Here is a 22,456-nt window from a genome sequence, read left to right on the forward strand (position 1 = left end):
GAAAAAAAAAATTAATCATTAAACTATATATAACACAACACCTATGTGCTCCTAATCTGGCCTTGCATCCTCAATGCAAGCTGCAACTCATTTCTAAACCTGGCCAAGCTGAAAACTCCAAAAAAGTCTGTGCTACACCATGTTTTAAGTTGCTACTATATTTCAAATCAAAAGAAATGTATTTTTGGTAGTTAACAAGTAGCAGAATAACATTTTGTTTTCAATACAATTACTTTTTTAGGTCACTACAATCTCTTACTGGTAGTTTTCACACTGGACAATGGCATCCAAATTATCTCAAATGGATTTTAACACAGCAATACTACAAATAATTTCAAGTATGAGCCTGAATTATTCAAGAAAGTGATTCTTACTCACTCGCTCCCAAGTAAGCTCTTCTGCTGCTCGATCCCATTCCAAAGCATTCCAGTTCATGTCATCTGAGGAGACAAGAGCCATTTTTACAGCTGTTAGACTCACCCAAAACAAGATGTAACCACTCCATGCTATGCTTTAAACAAACAAAAAGACTTAAGTGCGTAACATTCCACTCATAACTGCTGACAGCTTTTCAGCAAGCAAATGCTTCAGCATTCAAAAGAAGCATATGAAATTTGCAAAACCAAGATAAATTAGCTGAAGTGAGAATTTACATAACTTCCTTGAATTATGACAGTTCTATTTCAATGGTTTAATTTATGTTTGAAAAGAACTAGAACATTACTGTTTTGAGTCACCTGTTACCTTGTGCTCCATTGTTTGCATCTGCTGCATCTTCTACTACAGCATCTTCTTCATCTTCATTATCATCCTCCTCTTCATCTACTTGTTCTTCTTGAATTTCAGGGTTCTCGCCTACAACTACATTCTCAGCAGCCGGGTTAGCAGGTTGATCAAGCACAGCGTTTTCAACGCCTCCATTTACAACAGCCTGAGCCTACAGAAACAGGATTTAGTATTCAGTTAAATTGATCAATCTCTCTCTGTACTTTTATCCTGTGTATAGAAAAAATGAATCGTATTAATGTTAATAATGTATTTTTTAGATAAGCATTAAATTTGGGACCACTAAACCTTTTGAATGAGGAAGAGAAACATTTACATGAGGAAGAGGTTGGAAGGGGCCTCTAGAGATAGTCTAGTCAACCTACTCACTCAAAGCAGGGTCAGCTACAGCAGGTTGCTCAGTGCTGTTTCCAGTTGGCTTTTGAGTAATTCTAGAGATGGAGACTTCACAACCTCTCTAAGCAACCTGTTCCAGCAGTTGATCACACTTTCAGTGAAAAAACCAAACTACTTTATTTTTTCCTAAATGGAATTTTCTGTATTTTTAATTTGAGCCTACTGCCTGTTGTCCTGTCTGTCACCCAATACTACCAAGATGACTCTGGCGCTGTTTTCTTTACATCCTTCCATCAGGCATTTATACACACTGATGATGTTCACCCTGAGCCTTCTCATCTCCAGGCTGAATGGTTCCAGCCCTCTTAGCCTCTCAGTATGTCAGAGGCTTCAGTCCTTCAATCATTTGTTGGCTCTTCACTGCACTCACTCCACTATGTCCATGTGTCTCTTGTACTGGCAGAGCCTAGAACTGGATACAGCACTCCAGATGTGGCCTCACCAATGCTCAATAGAGGGGAACTCTCTTGACCTTATGAAAGCTATCATTGTATTAGAAAGACGATAATTCAAGGACAACCCAAGTCAGTCATCAAGCTGAGAATCTCTAACTGTCTTTAAAAAAAATTGATGTTTATTACAAAAGAAAACAAAATGTTAATTATTCCCCCCCATGCATGTATTGCTTATATCATATCTTCTCCTGCCCAAGAGGATCCTGTAAGCACTAAAGGGGTGCATGTGGGCGTTGGAGGGTGGGGGGAGGGCAGAGAAGCTCCAACTTCAGAGGTTTCAACAAAATCTTCAACTGCTCTGAGAACAGTTAATTGTTACCTCATGAACTACTGAAATACTTATGAAAAAGATAAAATAAAAGCAAGCTGCATCTTCGTTGATTATGGCTGACAATTCGTCTTTATATGCACAAAATTATCTTTAAAAAAAGTGTAAAGATACAGACATAAGGATCTAAACAATGTTAAAAGTTACTTTACAAAAATTATACTATAACAAATCCATTAACATTCCATTTTACAGAACTCCAAAAATATAACAGTGGCGTCACTGAGTTTATACAAGAACACACGTTCAACTTCTGCTGACATACCCTGCAGCAAAATAACATTACTGTTGGGTTCTGACAACGTATTTATTCACAAAAACACGTTTTCTAAATTTATCATTTAAGTTTTACCTCATTTGGTTGACCAACACCATTGAGTGGCTGTTGCTGATTTTGTTCCAACCACTGTGGTGCTCCTCCGTGGACGATCTGTTCACGTAACCAAACAAGGCTGATAAACGCACACAGAGTGCATGTTACCACAAAACAGCCCTGCAAACAGTCAGCCAGCAAGTTCTCCCTGTTAAAGAAAGAAAAAAAGACAAACATCAATGACAAATATATTTTGCTAATAAGACTAAACTTAGTCATTGTTAACTAACACAAACAAATCCTCCTAGTCCAAATCAACAAATAAACTGGTATTTGTGCAAAAAGCTGAATTAATTTATGTGTCTAGGTGAAGAAAGTATCTAGATGTAATTTCAATTAAAAAAAAAAAATCTGTTTAAGCAAGGTTTCTTTTAGGAAGGCTGTACATACCTGTGTACAAATGGTTTTAAGTGCCAAGATAAACAATGATTTGGAAAAGATTTTATTTCCCTCTGGTTTGGTTTGTCAAATTACTACTGTTTAACATAAATATTCCTGCAAAACAGGATCTGACTCAATATGAAGAAAAGCTTCAAGAGTAGTTCGGGAAAAACAATCTTCAAGAATAGTGAAGAAAACACAATAGTCGCTAAGTAAATGACTTGCTACAGTAAAAGGCCTGTTTAAATGGCTAGATGCATAATATCCAGTCCACTGAAACATTTTCTCTGCTGAGCTACCCTAACCAAAAGAATGGAACTACAAGGTTTGCCTTCGACTGCTCTATGTGTCGGATAGTCTTTGGCCCCAGATACTATCTCTATACTTTAAAAATCCTAATCTACAAGTCATACATAACTGTAAAGCAGTAGCAAAACAAAGTTCAGCTAGCCATCTGAAACTAGGGTTTCATGCAATGCAAGAGGTACTTACATTGGCTTAAGCAACCTTCATCCCTAACTCCAGGTACCCCCTCCCACTTGTTTCCACCCTTGCACTACTCCTTGACCACAGTGAATTTGCTCACAAAGCTAACCAACTACAATATGTTCTTCAAAATAAGAAAGAAATATGCCATCATAGTACTCTGCCATCCCCAAAGAACTATCAGTCTGGCTCTCCATGTAGCTGCACAAACACTTATGCCTGCACAGCACAGTGAATAACATGGGGATCAGAAGTCCAAAATTAAAAGATGACACAAGATGCTATTGAAATTGACTCTGTCAAAGAAATACATGTTAAAGAACAGCTTCACATGCCATTAAAATTTGACACATACTTGAGTCATTCATTTTCTCCCTAGAGTCTAAAAGATATGAGAAGAGGTAGTCTAGGTTCAGTTGTTTCAGATTCTTCTCAGAAAAATAAAAACAAAATCTACACTTACTGGGAGATAACAGTATTTTTCCTGTTAATCTCAAGTGTGCATCTCTCTCCATTAATAAAAATTAATTAAATGTAACATGATCTGATGTCTCAAATCAAATAGCCCAACTGAGATGACTTAGCTGAACTACACAGGCCATTCACTCAAAATTTGCTTGATGTGCAACTGATTGTACTCAAACTGAGTTTCAGTTCCTCAGGTTCAAGATAAAGAAAAAGGTAAGAACCAGACTGAAAATCTGTTGTGTTGGTATTTACTGATTCTTTAAGTAAAATTGATTTTAAGAAGACAAAAGACAGACGATATTCGATAGCATATAGCTGGAGGATTAAAATCTGTCACCTAGAAGGCAATCTGATAAAAAGAAATCCCTACCACATAACAGACTCATGATGGATAAAATTAAATTCAAAATATAAAAATGTAACAAAGCAAACAGAATGTGACATTAATATTATTAGCAATATATATTAATATTCTACTATATGGCATCTGATTTAAACCACAGGAGGTTTTTTTAAGTGTAATTTTGCAGCATAAGTTTCCTTGACATCAAATACAAATCTTCATTAACCAGGGCCCATTTTGTAAAGCCAGTTTTCCATCTCCAAAGAACCTGCATAACAGAACTCCAAAGTGAGATGATTTCTACTGTAATACTGTTTGCCATACGTCTCATTATACAAGGGTAATGGGCAGCTATTCATGTAAGATGATGGAAGATAACAAACATATCTAGAAGAAAGGGACACTAAGTTCCAAAGCAACCATTTTGATGGTAACCTGACTAGAACACTTATTTATATCAAACTGTTTAAGTACTTACGTTGACAGAATATCTAATGGCAGTGTCAGTAGTGAGCTCACAGAGCCAGTAAACAAGCACTTGTAGATACGACCTGTATGAAGAAACAGAAGTGTGATATAAATTCGATTTTGGTTACAGCCTCACTTGGAAAGGACCATAGGTACCCTCTTTTCACCTGCTGTCCTAACTAAATTTATGACAAGGAAAAAAAAAATCTCAACTTTCAATGAACTAACAGAACTCAAGACCATATGCAACCACATGGAACAAAACTGTGTTTACTTTATCTGAACATTCTTTATGAAGTATGCATTCAAAGTGTAAGAATTGCCATACTAGGTTAGACCCAAGATTCATCTAGACCTGTCTCCAGCACTGGTCACACCAACGGATGCCTAAGGAAGAATATGGAAACAGGTTAAAGATACTTGCAGCAATACCTCCTCAGTATATTCTCATATGCTTCATGCAAAGCAGCTCAATTCCTGTGCCATAATATCTCAGTGCTAATTAATTCTTGATGATTCCCCCCCCGCCCCCCATTTATTTGCTCAATCACATTCTGAACCTGTATAAACCTTTGGTATTATGACACCTTGTATCAAGGAGTCTTACCATTTCATTACCTGTTTTAATTAATTCTTTGATTGGTAAAAAAATGTCAACTGAATCAGTCCAGAAAAATACATTCATGTGCCATATCAGGGTACGAACAGTGATTTCTAGAATTTGAGATAAAGGAGGCACTTCAGACAATCCAACTCCCACTCTAGCATTTCCTACTGCCTCAGTGTACACATTCACTTTACTCAGTGTGTACACCTCTTTCTTACCCTGCATACTGTGTAGGTACCTTGGATATTTCACTCTAGGAACCATGCAGCTAAATACAATTATCACAGAGAATAAAACCATTTTGGATTAAATTGGCCCAATTAATCCTACTTTTCATCCATTAACATAAATATGCTTTGTGCTAACAGAATAGCAACAGCATACCAGAGCCTGCTGGGAGTAGGCTGAGGATATGCACAAAGAGATAAATTCCTTTTACTCAACACATAAGATGGGTATGCAATAAAGAAGTGAAATTACCAAAAAAGAATGTAGAATTTATCCCATAATGGGATAACTGCATGAGTAGCACGTTTATCTGGAAGACAGATTTGTTCAACCATACATCTCCTTTGGTATGTTTGACAAGTTTTTTATACTGCACCTTTTTCTTCCAGATATAAAATAATGAGAATACTTCCTTGTGAAGCCAGCCACACATGATTCTGTGAACCATATGACAGAAACAGGGAAGGCAAAAGACTACATTAAAAAGTATTTAAATATTACAGAAAATGAAAGATTACATTAAAGGAGTTTAATGCAAGATGACAAGATCTATACAAAATCACATCCACAAGGCAGATCCTGACAAATTTCAAAAGTAAATGGATTTTTCAAGGTTTGTTAGACTGAATGGCTCTATCAGGTTGGGTACCTTCCTGTGCAAATATGTTACCCTTCACAATACATTAATTCTTAAAGGAATACATAAATAGGGGTACATGTGCAATGTTAGACATAGAAATTAAGACAGAACAAAAAAAAAGGTCACTTGCAAATCAAAACCTTAAGTCAGTTATACTGGATTAGTAAATGAGCATTAAAAACCAAAAATGACATTTGTTAAAAAAAAAAAGGTCTCATAACTAAGTTATAGGTGGTGACTTCTGGTAACATTTCAGTATTACTCAAGAGCCAGCATCAGGTTTACAGACAGTTATGAAACATAATTACCTTAATTAATCTATTGAATATTATTTTGCTGTCCCTCAGAAGCTTTAGTAAGAAAAATGTACAACACTTGCATTTTGAAAGACAACAGTAGAAAACCAACATTTGTCTAAAAACCCAAGGAAGAAACTTGAAATATTTTTAGTTTTAATGCTTCAGTTTGCTTGCTCCATGCCCAAAAAATCTTTCTTCCTCGCACAGGAAGGACAAGCTGCAGAAACCAGATCACTTTTATAGCTGATGCCAATATTGTGCTATTCTCAAACTAAGCCAGTGCCAGATACAAATAAAAGCACAGAATATATTGAGAAACTGTCTAGGAAGACACATTTACTGGCTCCCCGGTCTTTTGTTCAAGGGGTATATTACTGTTTGTAAAGATGCACTTCCAATTGTTTCCTTGACTGAACACTATATCCCTTTTACCCTTTTTCATCTTCTTTATATTTTTAGATTGTTGAAACATCGATAGTTCTCTTTGTATTTGAAAAGTGAATTTCAAACTGGATACTACAGTAATTCAAATGTGTGCTCTCTTTTTCTGTTAAATTCCTTTACTACTTATAGACCTTTGTTTAAGATTTTTTTAAGAGGTGTTTTATTAATCACTTTATGTATGACTGCAAAGGAATTTCACTTTTCATACTAAACAAAATATTGCACTTTGATTTATAGATGCTTAGAAAAACCAGGACAATTATTCTATCCTAATATTAATAAATGGTATCAAATAAAAACTTCCATGCAGATTTTAAGGAAGATAATTGAGAAGACGCATTTTACTGGAATAAGAAGTTTAAAAGCCCTTTCAAGCATTTTCTCCTGTCTCCTACCACCTTCCTGGATTGCACCACTGGCTTAAGAGTCAAATAGCTAGAACTTCTGAGTGAAAATAAGTGAAATAATGTCTTTGATTGTTTTTATAAATAAACCAACCATGGTCTCATAAAACTTTGTTGCATCAAGTGGAATGTTTTCCTGCGTATAAGAGTATTACAGTACAAAAAATTAATACTTACATGCAGTAAGAGGTACTACTCCCAACCATGCAAAGGCCACAAGTGTATAATGAAACCAGTATCGTATTGCTGTGCCAATACTTGTAACCAGTCCAGCAAAGATGTCTTGGATTGGAAGCCGTGAAGGCATATCTGGGGAATAAACTGTGTAGAAAAGGCACTTATGAAACAGTTGTTCTTTTAAAGAAGCATTTATGTAAAAGTCCTGGCAACTACAAAATGTTTGTATTTGGCAAAAGCTTACTAGAAGAATAAACATATTTTATAGATTCCCAAGAGATTACACCAAACAAATAAAAAAACTTTAACATATGTTACATTGTGTACTGAGTGGAATGGCAAAAATTAATAAACGTCATGCTAGTTTTTGACTTAGAGAAGTTTTCTTAATAGCTTTATTTATCAACTACAAACTCTGATTATCTCAAAATAAGCTCAAGCCTGCAAGGAAAAGCAGATTCTAAATTCAACAGCCCTCCCACTCAGCACTACCTCAAAGATACCCCTGTCTGTTATTTATAAACCTAGTTCAAGGAAAGAGCACAAGGAACAAGAGCAATTAGTAATTTTGCATATGTCAATTTGCTAGATAATTTAGATTCCACTTGATATCTAACAGCACCAAAAAAAAAAAAAAATCAGCAAAATGAAAGCACCACACAGACAGGAAAAATGAAGGAAACTGATTAAGTATCTACAGACACCGAAATTTATACAGAATGACTTTTACTTTCAACAGGTATCTGTTTCATACCATGCAAGACTTCTTCTAAGGGCACTCCTGTTACAGAACATAACGCAAATCTCTCAGCCTATATAGACATTTTCATAGTAGTAAATTTTCTCGACTTTTTAACTTCCAAATATATATATATATATCACATAAACCCGTCCCTACTCAAAAGTCAAGAAAAACAGTGACACGGCTTCTTCTTTTGCAAACGATTAGAAAACATCTATCTCTAACAATTTCACAGCATTTAGTTAGCTTCTACACAGTCACATGGATGTCGTGAAGTGGTAATGCACCGTATCAATAACGGATTCGAATAAAGAAGATAAACTACAGCTAGGAGTTGCACAAAGACGTCGCTGCCTGGATGTTTAACAGTTATGTTGGAAACAGCTGAGCTTGAAGACTTTAACATATTTAATTAATGGACTATTTTTTAAAATACCACATACTTTTAAGTACCTAAAGAAACTAAATTTTTGTAAGAACTACTCAAGAAAAGTTTTGCTTCCCTCTCGTGGACAATCCTTTGACTTAGAAGTCTGAGAAATACTGCTTCATACAATCTACCTGCATCCCCCCTTTTCTCTAGTGAACATCCCTGCTACCTTTACCTACATTCCTAATCATTCTTTTACTAATCTCAGAGAGGAAGCCTCTACAGGAGAAAATTCTCTTCTCTCCAGGGATATTTCCCTAAGTTTCTCTATTGTAAAGAGAACTCAAGCACATAGAAAAGCAGTATCAACATGCACAAGTAGCCAAAAGAAGGTGGAATTTGGCGCATTTCAACAACAAGTGGATTGCATTGACACAAAGTAAACACAAAACAGTAACTATAAGACAAATAGTAACCGGTTTTAAGTTTCAGAGGTTCTTAGTTGTCTGCTACCTAGCAAAGAACCAGAATTCCTAAAAAAAGTGCTAAAAATATCGCACTAGGGAAGTGTAGCTGTGAGAACATAAAGCAGTAAATTGAAAGCAGGACACAAACATATTTTGACACTGTCTGCCAACTTATAATTTTCTTATTATAAAAACAGATTTAGGACACAATTTGGTAGTATCATAGAAAATGCCAACTGAAGACTTAGTAATGATCTCTCAGCTTACAATGAACAAATACTCTGGAAAATTATCAGAGGAGACAAGCAGACCTTTGTTAAGGGTGCTAGAAGAATACCTACCTAGAGTATATTTGTTACACATTTATGGTATCACTCAGACAAAATTGAACTAAGCAGATATCTTGAGGCTTATTTTTCATTTTCAAAAAAATGTATTTTCATCAAAACTTTGGAACTGCAATAGAGGCTACAAGGAGAACATTAACTTTCCATTAATGAGTTGTTAGGGGGAAATTGGGTAGGTTTAAAGTTTTTTTAAAAATGCATCTTTCAGGAATTACTGAACACTTACACAGGGGACTGTAAAAAAGGATGCCCGTCCTAACTCAGTAAAGCTGAAGTCATTATAAATCTTAGCACTTCTACATGCTTGTTTTTCTAATGGCTTTAGGATTACAACTGAGCATTCAAATAAATGCCCAATGTAGCTACTACTCAGAGAAGACAAGCTACATTCCCCAAGTTTTAATAATCTGGTGATTTTTGATGATTTCAAGAGCTGGGGGCAGGGCAAGACTGCTGTCTTCTCTGCTTTGCCACACCTCAGAGGATATAAAGCTTCCACCCCTAGAAGCTTTATACCAGGATGATAAGATAAGGTCCTTCTATGTCCTACAACATTCGGGTGGGTGAAACAAAAAAATTCCTAGCATGACAGGAACCCCTGGTGTGCAAGCACACTGCAGCACTGAAGCTTGCTGCCAGTGATTTTCATAGCTAATCCTCCTCACTTGTGTCTGTCATCTATTGCCATCTTTTCTCTCCACATGCCACCCCCTTTTATCTACTCCCCATTACCACTATGAGGCCTGAGACTTTGACCCCTGCCTCCATGGTATACATCCTCTTCATTCCCTTTCGCACACTTGTCCTCCTCATCTTTCCTCCATTCCTTAATTCTCATCCCAGTAATCTCTCATAACTCAGTTTGAGAAAGCAGTTTCCTGCATTATTTACAAGTTCCTCCAAATAAAAACATCTTTACTAGAGGCCAATCAAAGCAATTTTTTTTTTCTATTACAGCATGAAATTCAAACAGACTTTGGCTGAGCTTATGTGAGCTTTCACAGCTTTAGTTCAGCAACTGTTCAGGCCATGCGAAAACTACTAGAAAGCTTTCTGGATACTCAGGTCACACCTGTGCAGTGTAGCTGCTATTTTATTTGTGAATACTCAATTTGGATGGGTTTTTATTGCTTAGCTGGTTTGTTTTCTGGGGGTGGGTTTTTGTTTCACCCTTTCCCACCTCCCATAAGCCTAACTTTTTCAGGAACACAATTAATTTTGCTTCTCCAAAGCAGATAGCTAAGGACAAAAATTTGCTATTACATGGATACAAATAAGGTAGGAAAAATACAAGGCTGTCTTTAGAATTTTTCCTTCTTTCAGAAAAAATAAGGAAGAAAGCATACAATAATGGTTAGTAGCTTTCAGGGAAACAGTTTGGCAGTAGATTTCAGCTGACAAAAAAAATCCAGAACAGGAAAGCAGAAAAAAAATTCCCAATGCTCTAGGTTGCTAAAGTGATACCTTTAAGTTTATTACAGGAAGCTTTCTCATCCCCATTTCCTCAGAGGCTATTTAGTACAAACTGTACAATCACACAACTGTACTTTGACAAACACAATAGGGACAATCTGCTGAACCTTAATGCTATAATTCCCACCAAACTTACAAAGAAATAAACCAGACTAACACTTTCAATTTAACCTCTCTTTCCCAAACTTTTCAAAGTATCAAAACTTAATCCAACCAAAAACTATATTGCCCAAACAATTTCCCTTGCAAGGTGATATGAGAGATATTTAGTCATGACATGGGCAGTACAGAAAAGAGCTCTCATCAGAGCAGTATCTGAGCAATAAGAGGGGCTTTCTGAATACCTGTATGTTCTGTTATGATAATGTAATATGTAAGGAGTATTTTATAAATATTAGCAAACCTGGATAGTTTCAAGACTTCACTTTTGTTGCTTGTATCAAAAAAGAAAAAAAAAGCAGCAGCAACATCAGGAGCACTGGCACTCTCTGTAGTCATAAATGCCAGCTACCCAACAGAAAAAAAAAAAAAACAACCAATACAGAGAGAACACCAGGCTCTTCCTAATCCTGAAATTCTCTTGCTCCTTTTTCCTGTCCCACACCAGCAGTAGAATCCCTGTACAAACCCACTTTCACAATGTATCATCAGCAATGTGTAACTGATCACAAAACAACCATCCAAGACTTTTCCTGTCTAAGGGCTTACTCCCAAGGAATAAGGACAGGTTGTGCAGGTTTAAATATGTGTATCTCCCCCATTTATGGCTAGTTCTGCCACGAGGTAAAAAGTGGATACTTTTGGAAGCATGAAAACATTTACAGAGAAGCCAGATATATGATCATTATGAACTAGTATAAAATACTATGGATAACTTTCCGTTGTTTTCATGTTACTGGCCAGTAGCATTCTGAAAATGTAAATCTTCCCCCTAGAAGGAAATAAAGATCCTAAACGTATTTCCCCAGTTTATGTTATACCTACAGATTTCATGTCTTCCACAAGTCCCTTCCTATAGTCTTACTCTTCACTGAAGGAAGCAGAGCTGCAGAAAGACACTAGAAAAGCAACAGCCTTCTGACATACGCAGTATCAAAAAAACGCTACCACTATTCATTATGAAGGCTCAAATTTTGTTATAAGTCTTATTTTTCTCCACAGCTGTCACAATGCAACTGTGTCCTATTTCATTTCTCACTCTTTCCCCATCCAAGTCAGCCTATTTATTTGCCCATAACCTAATCAGGTGCTTGCCTAGTGTGGAAAAAAGCAAAACATCTATCTTTGATTAGGTAAAACTGTCATAAAAACAGCCTACTTCACAGAATCTCCACACTTCCAAGTCCTCTTACCCATAGATATTCTATTTACTACTACACTTACAGCCATTTATATGCCACCTCAATCATCCTTGTACACTGATCACGAAATAAGACTATGTTACTCACTAGTAAAAAACGTGTTTTACAGTTCATGGGTTAAAGCACTGGTTTGGTAAAACAGGGGTTGTAAGTTATTCTCTAGGTTGGACTAGATGATCTTCAAAAGACTCTTCTAACCCAAACCATTCTACGTTTCTGTTTTACACTCTTGAGACATACACAGACTTCACTCCAGACTGCTAAGGTAAAAGGAGAAAAAAAGCTACCCCTTATCATGCAAGCCACGGGTCTAACAAAACATACGAAATGACACTCATCTGCATCTCAACTGCATTGTTACTCTGCACCCTGGAGCTGGCACCAGACATGTTGAATTCTGTGCCAACATGTAGTATTTTGTTTCAGAAGTTTATGCTTTTCCAAACTAGACTCTTTAGAAATGCTGAAGTTATGGACTACAGTGTTAAAGTTTGTCAAAATGAACAAATTAAAAAATCAGCCCATTATATCCTTCAATAAAATCTTAATTACTTTGAATCATGACCCCAACAAAATGGCCCACTTATTTAATATAATTACATAGCTTCTTACAGATCATTTTGTACAACATTAAAGATCCGAAAGTTCAGAACTTAATGATTGTTACTACAAACAACATGCAGTTGCTAAGTGGTGGTTTTTGCACAAATTACTTAAAAATACAAATACATAACAGTATTTTACAATTATGTCAGAATGATTCTCATTTTTCTTTGCCTTAAAATCTATGAACCATGAACTCTTTCACATTAAGCTAGATATGCTAGTCATATCTGGAAGGCTTTAAGATGATCAAAAAAGTATCAAGGCTTATGGATTAATTAAAAAAATCCCAACCTTAAGTATCTAATGTGGAGAATTTCAGTATGCTATAGGATAGCTTAGGAGCTCAATCAGTCCAAATGATTCACAGGAACAAATAGTTCCTGATCCAACAAACTTTCATATCGACAGTTACATGTGAACAAAGGTGGCCAACAACAAGAAAGAGGAAGAACAGTAACAAACCAGGACTACAACAATACAAACAGTGAGGTCCAAGTGCATGCAAGCCTTGAATTAGTAACTTCGCATGCATGAATCAAAAGCTTATTTCAGATTATAATGATTTATAAACTGGAGAACATCCTACCCATGTGGCTTCCCTCCATTTTACAATCTTTGTATGAACTAAGTTTGTGACATTGTATCAATCACTTAGCAGCAATGCAGCTGCTTAGGAAGCGGAATGAACCCATCCCAATCTCCAGCCAAAGATCAGGCTAGTCTACTTCTATATTTGCATTTTTGAAAATATTTATATTAATGTTACCTTGTACATTGTACAAAAGAGAAGTTTTGAAAACTATCTTCTCATAGGAAGTACAGCCTCACCTTCTATCACGGGTCAGTGCTTATGAATGTTTAGTGTGACATCAAGAAAAGTGCATCCTAGCACATGACAAAGGAAAGTGCATGTGTGGGGAGGAAAACAATATAGAGTAGTTGCTCTTTAAAAACTCAGAAGAAAAACGTATGAGTTAAAAATGAACAAGCACCTTGACATAATTGAAAAAGTCCAAAGCTGTTTTTAAATAGTAGTATTAATTCATAACTTGAAGAACTGCAGAAAATGAATTAATAATAAAACACATAAAATCTAGCTTCAAAGTGTGCATTTGGAAATCCAGTCATTTGCTTACATGACAAAACATTTTTAGAGAATAATTCTATTATTCAAAAGAAAAATCAGTTCCTTTGTACTCCTGCCAAGACTCAAGCTGAGCCTTCTACTCTTTCCTTCCTTCCAAGCAGTAACTAACCTAGTAGTTCAGGTGCTAAAGAAGTCATAAGATGTTACAGAACTTAAAGACAGTGAAGGACTTAAAGAATATATGCACTAGCAATATTTATGAATACTCCATAGACAAAAAGTTATACTAGCAAAGGATCATTTTTGACAGAATGATAGCAACAGCCTTAACAAGCAAACCAAGCTAAAAGAGGAGTTGCTGGTATTACTGCACTATTATTCTCAACTTAGTGCCTGTCTGTTGAAGCACTGATACTAATTATGTACATGCATTTATTCGACCACATCCCATGGTGAATTAACTTATCTGAAAGTGCTTTAAATCTGGTATGGTTATAGGCCAGATCCATCTTTGTTTTGGATGACTGGCATATACCTCAATCCCACCTCTCCCTTGTTACTCTCTCTCCAGCACCTGTGACACTTTCCCAGCTCCCACAGGCAGATCCAGCTTCCAGACTGGACATCCACATTATCTTCCAAATAAAGAGGGATAAGAGAAACTAAGGAAACCATAACTGCATGAGTATTGGCTGCAAGGGAAACAATGAAACAAGACACACTGGGCACAGAGGGCTGGAGGAATCTGTGCTAGGCACCTGACACATGCTACTGCTGTGTGCAGCCTGGTAGGAAAAAAGCACACTGTGCAATGTGGGAAGCCAAGAAGAAAACATTATCAGCTGAGGGTGCTCAGTCTGGGGAGTGGCCAGCCTGTGACAGGAAGATAAGCAGACCTTTGCTAGAGGCTGAATATGGAGGAAGTACTCTATTACACAGGAAAGAAAGAGGTTCACTTATCAATTTCACGGTTCCTATAACAAATGGTAACTTGTTAAACCACAGTAATTCAATTATGTTTTCTCACGTGTCCATAATCTGCAACTACATTACAAGCTGTGCGGGTAACAGCTATGTCAGTCAAGGATTAAACTTCTGCAGGAACACCTCTGTTGATAAGGGCAGTGAATAAGCTTTCTAGTATCAGCAGTAACACACGTACAAAGTGTATTTCATTTAGGACTTGTCATCCTCTTTTTTCTATATCCTAAGGAAAACACTATACACTTTTGTCTTTTTTTCTCCATACAAAACTAGAAAGTCTTCTTTCTTCTTAACAACTAGTATATCACTGAAATGCAGTTTTCTGGTCCTGCACAGAAAATTCTGTAGAGGACCTAGTAGGAGAATGCAATTTTGAAAGTGGCTAATTAGCTGTAGGAAGTCCAGAACTAGGGATCACTCTCAATTTGCAAAGCTTATACGTCTTTACAAAAATGTTTAACAAATAAAACCTGCAAGCAGATGACATCTCTCTTACATTTCTTATACAGGTCTCTGTAGTATTTAAAAAGAATAACCCGAAAGCATTGCTGTCATCAACGTAAAACATGCTGTTCTCCTCAGTGGTAAGACAGAGTTAATACTGTACATTTTTCTACCGACCATTTAAAAAATGGTCTAATGTGTTTAATTGTTGGCAGAAATGGAAAATTCTGAGGTTCAATATATAGAAGGAAGGTAGATTACAGGATTTTTAGAACAGAAAATACTTGAACCAAACCATCTGGCTCTTTAGCCTCAGTCTTCTCTAACAATGTACAAAACTAGCAAAAAAACCCCGAAAAAGGTGAGAGGGGAGCAGGAGAGGGGATGAGCACTTATCTTTCTAACTGGGACCTACTGTCTTGAAAAGGAGCTTTGATTTTTATTGTACCACACACATAAAATAGTCAAACCTCATCATCTTTCCCATCTCAAGACAGCTTTTACAGTGCAGATACTCCTCAGTTTAAAAAAAAATTTAAATTACATATCTGCACCATGAAGAACAGAGCTCAGCAGTTGTAAAGAATAAATCAGCACAAATAATTATAATGAGAAAAACATGTAGCACAAGAACTACTTTACCTGTTCTACAGGCAATAAGTTGGCAATACTAAATAATGAGCCTAGTCTGCCACCAAACCAAAGGACCTCACTTATTTCTACTACTATTGGTTAAAATGTAATTAAGAATCCTCGGGGAACTATACAAAGATACAGTCATTCCTCATCACAAGTAGCCTAACTTATTTAGTTGAATCTCAACATAAAAGGCAATGTAATACTGGGTAGTTACTGTATTTTGACTGAAATGCAAGTGGAATAATTATCAAGACCATTTGAATTGAAACTGACAAAAGTCATATGGTAGTGTTGCAGGTGGACAGTACAAAGGTAACTGAAAACTGGTTTTCAAATTCAAATTTTGCAGGGGTTTCACCTTAACATTCAGACTTCCAAACACTCACATTTATCATTGAGGCTGAAAACATGCCATACACTCTAATGCTGGCAATAAAAGAATGGGACTGAGGCAGTCAGAATAGATACAGAATAATACTTCTTTTATGGCTCACGTAAGATTATGAAAGAACCAGATTATTCATTATTTAAACAATGTACACAGTCTGCAATAATATGCATAAGAACTGCAATTCAAACAAGAATATAGAAGTTAAAACACAAGTTTGAATCTATCATGCTGAATGAAAAAGTAATCACTTCATACATACTAAGACAAAAATAAAAGAAATTCTAAAAAAACCCCCAGTAAAACGTACTTACTTGGTGTGAAAGCAAATCTGTGCTTACATAATTCACAGTATTCTTTTCTGCTGTGTTTAAGCCACTGAACTAAGCTGCAATAAAAAGTGGTCATATTAAAACATGCTATTGCATCCCTCCGCCTTATCCCTCCCATTAAGGAAAACACATCAATTCTCTGTTTTCAAATATAGATCAGGATGTTGGTACTATCAAGGTAGGCCTTAAACTAGCATGCTTATTAAGTCCATTTAGGCCATCAAGTAAGTTTCAAAAAGTAAAAGTTAAGCTGACTGAGTAATAGTGACTCTTCAGTTACATCCCTTACATTACCAATAAAGCACACCCACTAGTGACTCCAATCCCTATAAATATTTCAAGATATGACACATATACATACACAGCTAAGATTCAGAACTGTTGTATTTGTGAAAAAATGGTTGTTAAAATACCATCAAAAAGAATGTGTGCTATAGACCAGAATTATAGTTTTCACTTTAGCATTTTCCTGATCAACCATGCACCTCAAAATGACCAAAAAGTACTAGAGTATTTTTATTTCTTGCTATGAGGTTAGATGTTCTTTTTATTCATAAGTGGGCAGTAAAAGCCCAAACATACTGATTTTTCTGCTTAATTTTCATAAAGCTGACATATGAGTAGAACTGTAGTCCTAAACACAAACAATTAACAGTACTTTTCATAATTAATTATTAAATTCTTTGTGAAGTGTAATGAACCATCATGTAAAAATCAGCAAAACCCCTAAGACATTTCCACTGAAAACTGGATTTTCTTACTAGTTAACCTGAAGACTTAGGAAGTACTGTTTTTAGAGACATGTTAATGTGTTATATTAAAAAAAATAAATTAAAAAAACTCACAAACACAGAACTCACCATTCCTGATGGATAAATTTAATACTGCCAGTACACACACATGGATGATAGAGGGGTTTCTCAGGAGTTCCTTCAGACCGACAGACTCTGCATATATCTGCTGACAAGGACACAAAGCTTATTACACTACTGCTTAAAGAACTCAAATTTACAAGACAAATTATACAATTAAATTCTAGAAACTTTGCTATGTAGCAAAATGAAGCCGAAATCAATTGAAAGAGGATGAAAGACAGATTTCATCTCATGCAAGACATGAGAGACTAGACAGATCACCAGAAAAAGCAACAAGAATGTTATCTGCCTGATCACATTATAAAAAACACAAACCATGTCTAATTATATTTTTAAGATTTTTAGGAAATAGACACAGTAAAACGACATGCAGAGGTGCTCTTTGTCTAAAAAAGTTATCAGTAAAACAACATACAGATTGTTTAGGATAATCTTCCTGAAAGTGAACACTTTGAAATGGAAAAAGTCTATCTGAGATTTGAACAAGTTAAACAGAGGCTGAGCAGAAGCAATTTACTAATGTTTAACAATGACCTGAACACACCATTTGCTACTCTTGAACCTAACATGGATATTCCTTGGTGCTCTTGATGAAAGGGAAAAAACCACATCAAAATAAACAGAAATAGGTATTTTGTGAGTTTGCCACCTGAGTTGAATAAGGCCATCCATTTAGCAGTCTACAGTCCAGTCATAAGAAGAAAGATATTTTCTGTTTCTTATTTCAGTTTCAATAATATTTCAATAGGTCCTGCACCTTCTTTATTCTCTATTTTTGACATTTTCTTTCAACTAAAGATTGCAAGATGTTTTGTGGACAAAGTAGTGAGTATAAACCTCTCCCTCCAAAGAACAGATGTCTATTTCAATACCATTCAGTTATCCAGAGCAGATATAAATAAAAATCAAGTATTTTATTTGCTTATTGACAGATGCGCGGTATCTTCCCTTTACTCCCCCTTTTACTTCTATTAAAGAAATGAACATAAAATGCCCATTTCTATAGAAGATTTAAGTTTAGGATTTTCTCTTTTGTTAATTATTTCTCTATCAACCAATATCCAGAAAATCTGCAAGAATGTAACATACACGTCAGAGATCTTTGCTAGAAAAATACCAGCTTAAAGTACTGATGTAAGAGTACTCAAAATATGCAATTTCAAGTTTGAATCACCTATCTCTGTTCTTGGTTGATATCTCCAAAAGTCAATGTTTGTCTACACCATGCTCTAAAAGGTGTAAAACATGAAAATATCTTTTTTTCTATAGAGAAGTCACAATAAGACCGTATCAATAGTTCGCTCAGTATTAGACCAGTTTCTACACACAAAGCATAGAATTCAAGTGATTCCCAAGAAAAAAATAATTTTTTATCTATAAAAGGATTTGAATTCACTCAGGCAGGCCAAAACCATAGAATTAACAGAAACATGTATTCAGTACCACATCAGTGACACTACAGAGACATAGACAGTACTTCTGTCACAGCCACAGTGAGCAACGACGTATCGCTGCAAACATCAAGAGCCCCTGGTTTCTCCACCAACAAGAACAACCAGAAGTGCTACTTCACCTAACAAATGATTCTTCTATCCTAGAAAGTACTTCCAGGTAACTGCACAGGACAGGTCTCTTCAACTGACGGGCAGGACCTACCCACTAGCTGTGGCATGCCCACCTTCCTCCAGCACTCTTCCAAGCCAAGCTATTTCACTACAGTAAATTGACAACTTTGTACACTGCATCAGCCTCACAAAGGGTCAGACAAGCGCTAGAGCCAGCACAAGAGACAGGATGCGAAACCGCTGCTTTAAGAATACTTTCTGGCACCAAAGAAAGCAAGTTAAAAGCACACTGTTCTCTGAAGACCCCCATAGCTCTCTGAACCCACTCATTAATGGTCCATTGGCTTTCACAGCAGACTGTTCACTTATTCTCAAGACCGCTGGGGAAAAAACCCATAATTTGCTTTACTGAAAACATATGAATTCTTTATTTGAAAAAGGATTTCCTCCCTTAAGTTACTAAAATAAGGTAAACCTCAATTTTATTTTTTCAAAGGCTATGAGAATTTCTAGCTATTCCCACTTGTTTTATAAACCCAAATAAACATATTATGAGTGCAACAATCTGGACTGTTAAGTAGCCGATCGCTTCAAATCAATAAACCCCAATGAAGTACATGTAAAGATATGCACCTTATGATCTACTGTCACATTCAGAGGGAATTCCACTGTGTAACAGATGCTATTTTTCCACTTGTTCACACACTCTGCACCCCATTCTTCATGTGTGCGTTTTGGAAAGAATGACCTTGGGTAACGCAGTCCTTTTTTGTTCCCCCTGGGAATGATTCTCTGCCTATCACCTCTCTTAACTGCATGTTCATCACTGTAGTATCCAAAAGTGAAGATTATGTTACGTAGCAACAAACTGATTTAACTAGAAAGACAGAAATATCAAAGCCTGGTATCTGGTGCATTTGGGTGCTATGGAGAAGCAATTTTCACATTCATTCCAAGGCGAGGAAGCTGCCACATAGGTCTGACCATTATTACCCTAAACTGCCTCTTACCTGACCTCTCACCATCCAGTTAAGTTTTCTAGCTCCACAATACAATTCAGTCCAGCAGAAACGCACCAGAAACCAAATGGCCATACTACCATTAATGGGGTAGCAATAGTTAGGAAAGTCCATCTGACACTGTAGCAGAAGTTCAGGCACAAAATAATGTTAGAGCATGGACTCCATCTCCCTTAATGCACTAGCAGTCTTTCCTGCTCCTAGTGTTTAAAGCTTTCTAACCTTGGGAAGTCTCTTCAGCATTCTGGCAAGTGTCATGAAATTCCAATAGTGGGAAATTCCAATAGTTTGAAACTGTAGAAGTTGTAACATTCTAGTGGTATTTATGGAAAGTGAGTATATAGACTAGTTACTTTCATCCTACTACTCAGAGCTTTCGAGGGTAATATTGATAAAACTACAATATAATATCTAAGGCTACATGTATATGTGTTTGTGTTTGTATAGAAAACCAGAAAAGTCCAAATTCCAAGTGCAGAGTTTAACATGAAGATTTAGTTAAAGAAGACAATGCCTTCGGATGTAATTAACATCCCCCTCTTCTTTCTCTTTCTTGTCTCTCCCTTCACCTACTTAAGTCCTGTAAAAGCAGGTAAGATCAAAGACTACCACTGTTAACAGCCTGTAACAAGCCATCAACTATGTTCTTTCAATTAAATCTACAGAGAGGGATTTACCAACTACTGGAGTGGTCCTTCAAAAATGACGTACTCAGCTGGTCATTTCCGAGTATCCACAGTTTGCAATAATCTAGGTTTTCTGGGCAACCAGAGGCCAAGCAATCAAAGTTTCACTATGTTAACTTCATCAGTGTAAGTAACTGTTGGTCTGCAGAGGCATGACAGCATTGCAGCAAGCAATTTTAAAAACACTAATATTTTGATAAACCATCTGTTTTCACAGGTACTAAAGATGTCTACAGCACAACCCAAGGGACATTTCTACAAAGCTGCTGTCATTTCATCTGGTGTTTCATGTTTTTCCAGCTTTTTTTTCTTTTTAATCCTCTCAAACTGGAAAATCAAGTGCCACTAGATAAAAAGCTACATTGAAAATGATGCCAAAGTAACAAAAGCCAAGACACAAAACACTTTCCTTGGAATTGACTCACTACTGCAATGTGTATTTGTAGTTATTGCTTAAGATGACAAACAAAGCTCAAATACTGCAAGAAACATAGCACAACACACATCCTTTATTTATTTTGGTTTACGCTACAATATGAAGTCCTGGTTTATGAAAGTTCTGCATTATCAGCTTGAGCTACGTAGTTCCTGAGCATTATCTGAGCAGAGCAAAAGTGCTGACAAAACATACCCACATTTGACCTCAAGTAAAGCAATACCCTTAAAAAAAGAAACTACACATTAAAACACCATGGCTATGATCTCTTGGCAACTTCTTTTTTAAAATGAGGAAAGTTACTATGTATCTCTTGTAGAAGAGACAGAGAAACACGTCAGCTCCTGCATCATTTTACTATTTCAGTTTTTCACGCAGATTTTCCAGCGTACAAAGTTAACCTTGCAAAAGCAGCAGCTACAGCTGCTGTTACTGTTCAGCCGAAAGTGGAAATTTAAAACACGCGAAGTTACACCAGCGGGTACGACAGCGTCTGCCGGCCAAGAGAAAAGTGGGTCTGGCGACGACTTTGCGCGGCTCGGGGCAGCCCCTTCCCTTCCCCCCGGCCGCCCCGCTGCGAGCGCCCCGGCTTCTGCCTCCCTCCCGCGCCGGCATTTCCTCTCACAAAACCTTTAACGCGCCCCCCGCCCCGCCGCCCCCGAGCGAAACCCCAGCCGCAACAGGACGCGGCCGGCGGCAGCCTCCGGCGAGTCCCCGCCGCCCGAGGCCCCTGGCCGAGCCCCGGTGAGGGCCGGCGCCGCGCCGGGGTGTTACGGCGGCACCACCCTCCCCACCCCCACGCAGCGCCCGGCTCCCAAGGGCCGCGGTTATGTAAGGGGCCCCCGCGTGCGCACCAGCCCGCGCGCGCGTCCGCGTGTGCCCGTCCGCGTGTGCCGTCCCCCCCGCCCCGCCCCGCGCAGGCCGGCGGGCCCGGCAGAGGAGGGGCGGGGGGGCAGGGGGCGGCCCGGGCACCTGCCGCCCCGGTGAGCGAAGCCCCGCCGGGCGTAAACAGCCCCCGGCCCGCCCAGCGGCTACCGGGCTCAGAGCCGCGCCCCCTCCCCGCCTTCACCCCTCGCGGCAGCGCGGGCAGAACCCCCGCTCGGCCGGGAAAGGGGGGGTGCGGGGGGTGTCAGCGGCGGCGGCAGCACGAGCGCGGTACCTTCCTCGGCGGTCTCCATCTTGTCTGGCTGACGCAGCGCCGGCCGAGCGGGTGGTGTGACCGCGGGGGGCGGGGCCGCGCGGGGAAGCGGTGCGGGCACCGTAGAGACCGCACCACCGAGCCGGCAGGGTTAGAGCGCCGCCCTCGCCGCGCGCGCCGCCTGGCGGGGGTGGCGGGGCCGGGAGGCCCGGGG

General features: G+C 37.9%; 1 protein-coding gene across 7 annotated transcripts in view; it reads right to left on the bottom strand.

Annotated features, from left to right (window-relative positions):
* The window catches only part of MARCHF6 (membrane associated ring-CH-type finger 6), a 54,278-nt gene extending 31,947 nt beyond the window's left edge, over positions 1-22,331 (bottom strand). For 5 of the 7 annotated variants that reach the window (XR_012629624.1, XR_012629623.1, XM_074874511.1 and 2 more), the window contains exons 1-8: positions 22,264-22,331; positions 17,384-17,483; positions 16,506-16,579; positions 7,284-7,427; positions 4,495-4,567; positions 2,318-2,486; positions 745-937; positions 379-440 (exon numbers count right to left, since the gene is read on the bottom strand). Coding sequence is in view for 5 of the 7 variants with exons in the window: in XM_074874511.1 (XP_074730612.1) it covers positions 379-440; positions 745-937; positions 2,318-2,486; positions 4,495-4,567; positions 7,284-7,427; positions 16,506-16,579; positions 17,384-17,483; positions 22,264-22,282 (834 nt within the window). In the remaining 2 variants the exon portion in view is untranslated. The remainder of the gene's footprint in view (positions 1-378; positions 441-744; positions 938-2,317; positions 2,487-4,494; positions 4,568-7,283; positions 7,428-16,505; positions 16,580-17,383; positions 17,484-22,263) is intronic. The other 2 variants (XM_074874536.1, XM_074874502.1) reach the window with 1 other exon arrangement.
* Between the last annotated feature and the right edge of the window lie 125 nt (positions 22,332-22,456).

This window comes from Strix uralensis, chromosome 1 (assembly GCF_047716275.1).
Source record: "Strix uralensis isolate ZFMK-TIS-50842 chromosome 1, bStrUra1, whole genome shotgun sequence".
NCBI classification, from domain to species: Eukaryota; Metazoa; Chordata; class Aves; order Strigiformes; family Strigidae; genus Strix; species Strix uralensis.